General features: G+C 48.4%; 1 protein-coding gene across 1 annotated transcript; it reads left to right on the forward strand.

The window, feature by feature from the left end:
* Nucleotides 1-363: 363 nt before the first annotated feature.
* LOC123122903 (uncharacterized) lies at nucleotides 364-5,294 on the forward strand. The gene is made up of 4 exons (XM_044543277.1): nucleotides 364-769; nucleotides 1,558-1,767; nucleotides 1,886-2,612; nucleotides 3,160-5,294. The coding sequence occupies exons 2-4, from the start codon at nucleotides 1,570-1,572 to the stop codon at nucleotides 5,055-5,057; spliced, it is 2,823 nt and encodes a 940-aa protein (XP_044399212.1). The 5' UTR covers nucleotides 364-769; nucleotides 1,558-1,569; the 3' UTR covers nucleotides 5,058-5,294.
* The last annotated feature ends 931 nt before the right edge of the window (nucleotides 5,295-6,225 follow it).

Genomic DNA, 6,225 nt, shown 5'->3' on the forward strand with positions numbered 1-6,225 from the left:
AAGGGACATCACCCTCTGCCGCAAGTGTAAAAAAAAAACCAGGGCATCTCCGCTCATGGACTGCAGCCGCAAGCGAGAGAGGGAGAGAGACAGATCTTTTTCTGAGATGAGAGAGAAAGATATATATATTTTTGACAGGAGAGAGAGAGATTAGGTGGGAAGGGAAGGAAGCAGCATCACGAGGAGAGAGAGAGAGAGAATAAAAGAGAAAGACCAACGGAGAGAGATGTCAACAAATCTGCTGTCCTTTGCACTAGTTTAGAGAGCAGAAGAAGGTGGTTCCATTCCATCCCGAGAGAGAGAGATCGGGCCCGCATGGCAGCGCGCACATGACCCGACCGAACCCAACAAAGCCCGTCCGATTCCGATCCATCCATCCAAAAGGAAATATATCAGGCCTTCCGGGGAAGAGAAGAGGAGAGGAGAGGCGAGGGGAGCAGAGCGCAGCCATTCGGTCCGGGGGTTCGCCCAAGACAAGAACCAGTTCCGACCCTTCTCCCCCTCCCCCAGTCCTCCTCCCTCCCTGGCCCATCGAATCCGGCCCCCCGCCCCGCCCAGATACGCCGCGGTTCCTCGCGTCTCCGCCGTGAAATCCGCCGGAGAATTCCTTCATTGCTCGCCGCTTCTTCTTCCACCTGCTCCTGCGTTCTTGCGTCGTGGGAGGAGAGCCCGCCGTGCTCCCCGCTTCTCCGGCCCATGCTCGTACTTCGGCGGGTCGCCGGTTCCTGTCTGCCGCTGTTCGGTGCCAAGAAGAATCTCTGAGGCCGAGGTAAAATCTCGAGTTAAAATTTCGGCTCGGTTGTTTGTTGCAGGAAAGATGCCATCTTTGCCGTCCATTTATGTTTTTCTCCGTTGCCTGTTTTGGTAAAATCTTGTGGAGAAAGCTCCCTCTTCTCGCAATTGAGTCGCCGTTCGATTTGCTTCTTGTCTCACAGAAATTTTCGGTCGGGTACGCCGGCGGCGAGCGGTTGAGTGATGATTACATCTGTCCAGTAATGATAGTCTTTTTCTTCTTAATCCGCGTTTGCCGCTTCTCATGAATTGTACAGTACTTCTCTTGAATGAATCGGTTCTTGGTAGTACTAGGATTTGGTAGAATCGACATGGCTGGGACTGTGGAGGGTTGACTTGCCTCGTCTCCTTTATTCTTTCTCCCCTTCCCTACAAGTTGACGTCCAAACAGCCGGGGGATAATAATATCTCCTTTATTTCCCTTGTTTGTTGGGATAATATCTCTACTTAAAATCTGCCAATTATCCCCAAATTATCACCACTTGCTAACGAATAAATCTGTATGATCAGTTGGCCTGAGCTTTTCGTCATCCTCTGCGACCACCATCATTGCTCACTTTATACCAGGAAAAAAGGGCCGGCCGCTCATCAGTCATCGCCTTTTCTTCTGCTCTTTGTTTGTCAAAGCGATGAATAATGCGTGTTTGTCTTTTCGCATAACTGACGCTGGTTCTGGACAAAGGCGTTATCATTTCTTTCTTCTGCTGCTGCTTTATGTGTGTAATGTAATGTAATTCACCTTTGATTGAATGTCCTGTTGAGCAGGTTGGAGCAGCAATGGGGGCAAAGGTGGAGGTTGAGGGCTACAATCCTGGGCATTGCGCCATGGGCGACCTCCACGCAAGCTGGAGGTTCCCATACGAGGAGGAGACGTCGAATGGCTTCGTGACGGCGGAGGCGTTCGGTTATTCGGAATGTGATAAAGAGATGTTCAGGCGCACAATGCTGGCGCATGAAGCTGTGTTTAGACAGCAGGTACATACATTTCCTCGATTACGTAAACTTCGATGCAGCAACACTTAGATGATTTCAGTTCCCCCCTTGATGTCTTGTGTATTTCTTGGCTTGACAACAACCCTCTTGCTATCTCCAGGTGTACGAATTGCATCGGGTTTACAGAGTACAGAGAGACCTGATGAAGCAGCATCAGAGCAGAGAAATGCGTGCATGCTCAACACTGGAAGATGCATCGCAGAGAGATTCGCCATCACAAATTCCACTGCATGGTGCAAACATGATCGGTACTGCTGCTGTGAACAATGAGAAAAGCCAGTCGTCCAAGTTCCCCAGGGAGGGCAGTGTCCAGTCCTCGCCAAATGGATTTCCCTCAAGTGATGCTGCTTTACCCACTAAACAAGGCAGGTTTGACCTTGAGCTCCGAGCTGATCATTATTTTGAAGATGACCATGCATCGGACAGCAAGCCTATAGATTTCCTTGGTGTATCATCGGATACAAAACGTCCGAATGATGCTGGTGCCGCATTAGCTAGGGCGGAAGGCTTGGGGAGGTTTGGCCATAATAGTGCAACCTCCTTTCCGCCGAGTACAGGTAATCTTGTAGGCCACAATCACAATGTTGCTGACCTGAATAAGCCAATTCTGGGCCCATATATGGCCAGAACAAATGGGGCAGTATCGGGAGGTCCTTCATATACTCTGGAGAACTCTTGGCAGCAGTCTCCATGGAGATCAAGCACAACTAACTCCAGTTTCAATAAAGAATATTCCAAGGACAAGCGTATTAATGAAGCCACAAGCTCTAATTTCTTTGATGCAAGTTCCAGGATAAAACAAGAGGAGAAACCACTGATCGATAAAGGTAACAGTAAGTTCCATTCAGCATCATCTCTTTTAGTATTTTTTTTCTGGTTATGCTAGTTCTTTCTACATTTGCATTGTGAATATCTTAGCATATTTACCATATTAGTGGACCACAAATCAACTCAACACTATGGGTACGGGTTCACTGAAAATTTGAAAGAAATGGGGCTGCCACGTAACACAACATGTAGGCCTGTAGGGTGAAGTGAATTTACAATATTCATCCTAACTATAGTTGATAATATATTTGAACTAGCCCAGTAGTGCGTGCTAATTTTACTATTATAAGGCGTGACATACTATTATAATCTGGGTTTATATTAGGTTAGTTTTGTAACTATTGTACATAATCAATCTGTTGGTCTGTAATAATCTAAAGTAAAATACTGATGGGTGTGTTATGTGTTTAAGTGCAGTTTATGTCTTTTTTGGGTGGTGGGTGTACCATACTGTTTATTATTGTGCTGCATTCTATTTTATTGCTAGGCACTTACAGTTGACTTGATCCATTGTAATAATCATTCTATTTTGTTCCAATTCTTCAGGGAAACGTGCCAGCAGCACAGGTTTTCTTGCACCCAGATGCAATGGCATGGATCCACAAAAAATGTTCAGTGCTGCTGACAGGGGATCAGCAAGCAGTAACAAGTTTATTTACCAATGTCCGAATAGTTCATCTGGATGGTTTTCAGGAAGTCCTTTGGAAGCCTATGCTATCAATAATCTTCCTGGACATGACCATCTACGCTATCCAAGTAGTACACTTGTTGCTCCAATCACTTCTCTGCACATAGACCAACCTTCTGCTGCCTCTCGTGTCGGTTCTTGCATAGTAGACCCAAGGAGCTATAACATCAGTGCTGATGTCCAGTCATTTCCAAGTTTCAATGGATCTTCAACTGTCAATTCATATGCATGCTTCACTGCTGCGAACCAAAGCATTGGAACCTCATCATGTAATCTGAAAAAAGTCAATAACTCAGATGGCAGCTATTCTGGCGTTCCACTTGATTCATTGTCTGCATCACAACCACGGCATCAGACAAGAATTCCAAGTGACTTGGAGCAAAACAACAAGCTGATGTTTGGACACCCAACACGGCACTGTCATGAAGATCCTGATTTTGCAAATGGCAAGGGCAGAAAGAACTTTAATTTGAATGAAGCATTGTCTGATGGTCAAGAAGATATTGTTGTAGAGCAAGAAGGGGTGTGTGTAGGTGGTTTACAGCATATCAAAGTTGAGGGATCAGTATCTGGGATTTCTTGGCTCAGTAAGAAAGCTTCATGTGCTGATTCCTCAGGTTTGGAGGAGCCAAGGAAGGTGTCTGAACATTCTTATGGGACCGCAGCGCTGATTAACATTAATGAAGATATAACGGGAGCGGCTGTGGCTCTATGCAATTTGCCAGATTCTGCTTCGACGTCTGTAGGTTGTGGAACTAAGAAGGATAGGCCTTGTGACAAGATCGCCGCTAGAACGCAAGACAGCACTGCATGTTTACCTCTTTCTTGCCAGAAACCCATGCCTAGAGATGGGCAAGCTGCTGAAAGTGTCACCAATAAGAGTGGTGCTGCCGTCTGGAGTTTTATTGATCTGAATGAAGATGCACCAAATGAAGATAACTCAGAGTCATCTGTAGTGTCAAGTGATTGCCATGTGACCTCCTTACAGAACAAGCATGCAAAGCCTAAGTTTCTGATTGATTTGGAAGTGCCAGCTTGCGAAGATGATGATGCTGCTACAGCTGCAGCAGAGAGCATTCTTGCGTTGTCGATGGATGTGCCAGCCAGTGCAGAGACACCTGATGATATGTTGCAGTGGTTTGCAGAGCTCGCCATATCAAGCACCGACGACCATGCCGGGCAAGGGGAGGTCCAAGGCTGTGCCAATAATTCCAGTGATGATGATCCAGATTCATTCGAATCGCTGACACTGAAGCTTGAAGACATCAAGACTGATGAGTTGTGCAGCAGGCCAGCGGCGCCCGCAATAACAACAAGTGATGAGCAGACCGTCTCACCGGTGAACCTCCTGATGAAGCCGAAGAGAGGCCAGCAAAGGAAGCGCCGGCAGAAGCGTGACTTCCAGAAAGACATCCTGCCTAGCATCTCGTCGCTGTGCCGGCCTGAGATCATCGAAGACATTCAGCTGCTGGAGGGGCTGGTTCAGACGACTGGCGGATCCTGGGAGTCGAGCTTAACTAGGCGAAGGCGTACGAGGGGTAACAAGAAGCCCAAGAAAAGGGTGCTGGACGCCGTAGAAGAAGAGGTCCAGGTCAGAGTAGAAGCAGAAGAGGTCCAGGTGAGCCCGCCCGCGAAACCTGACGACGCGGACATAGAAGGTGAAAGCAACATTGGCATGATCGGGTGGGGAAGAACGACGAGGCGGTGTCGCAGGACGAGATGCCCGTCGGGTATCACCGTCGCCGCCGCATCCTGAACAAGCGTTGGTGGCGCGATTGTGGTGAGTCGGTGATCATCCTGAAATGTGTTGTAGTTGGACTGGTGTAAAGGTGTACATACTTGGGTGGTCAATTTGGACGGCCTCCCGTGCTCTTTTTGGGTAGAAACTTGGCCGTACAATTTATCGATACATTCTTAACCGAAGTAGTTGATTATGAGACATTGGTGCGTAAACTTGTTCATCTTTGAAGGGGTATAGATGAGGATTCTGGTTTGTCTTTTTTTCTTCAGCAAGTTATATGCTAGGAGATGTGTTTTTTTTAACCTGAAATGTGATTAGGGTTAGCTCGCTCATGTGTTGTGGGCAGCGAGATTGAATTGTCGCCGTGGCGCTGATGAGTTTGATCTATCCGGAGGCTGGAGCTGCACCTGGCGGCACGATAATGTGGTTGCCTGCATTGAGTACACGGCCGATATCAGTATTTTCATGACTCGTGCTGCCTGAAGTAAAGTCCTGGATGCTTGTTTTTATGGGCGCATCTGGACCTGGTTGCTGTGGAAACACTTCCTATTTATTTATTTTTGCGCTTTTAAACACGACTATGTGGTCACGCTAGCATCTGCTAACTCAATATAAGTAAATTACAGCGGCAGATGATGTTGCCGCTATTTATTTAGCATTCATTTGTGCGATGAGATATTGCCACTTTAGTTTGAGTATAAAAAAAAGGAGAGTATCTTTTGTGCTCGGTTCTCTCTCTGCCCCATGTCCCAACCCAAGCACGAGGACAAACCCCAATCCCATGGTGGTGTGCGCAGATCCCATGGTCGGGGGGGGGGGGGGGGGGGGGGGGGGCGCGGGAGGAGCATCTGGGGCGGGCCCCGCCGGGGTTCCAAACCGAAAGCGTGGGTTGCTTTCGTTCACAGGAAGGGCGCGGCAGTGGAGTGGAGTGCCACCCTGCCCCTGCCCCGCCAGCGCCAGTAGATAGCAGATAGGAGTGGATATCAATACAGACGCAGACATACTACTCGCTTGCTCGGGCGGACGCATGGCTCAGACACTGCTGGGTGGGCCCGCCGGGGATCGGGACGCGCCATAAACAGGGGATCCTCGCTGCCTGCCCCCTGTTCGGCTGCGAGCGGTGGCCATACCCACGTAGTAGTAGTACCACTGCTGATGCTGCGCTCACCAATGCTTTCTGCTC

Source organism: Triticum aestivum, chromosome 5D (assembly GCF_018294505.1).
Source record: "Triticum aestivum cultivar Chinese Spring chromosome 5D, IWGSC CS RefSeq v2.1, whole genome shotgun sequence".
NCBI classification, from domain to species: Eukaryota; Viridiplantae; Streptophyta; class Magnoliopsida; order Poales; family Poaceae; genus Triticum; species Triticum aestivum.

Bases quoted from the DNA above. Each gene is read 5' to 3' on its own strand.
- LOC123122903 (XM_044543277.1), top strand. From the start codon at position 1,570: ATGGGGGCAAAGGTGGAGGTTGAGGGCTACAATCCTGGGCATTGCGCC. The intron at 1,768-1,885 runs GTACATACATTT...TGCTATCTCCAG, and splicing joins AAGCTGTGTTTAGACAGCAG to GTGTACGAATTGCATCGGGT. The intron at 2,613-3,159 runs GTAACAGTAAGT...CCAATTCTTCAG, and splicing joins GAAACCACTGATCGATAAAG to GGAAACGTGCCAGCAGCACA.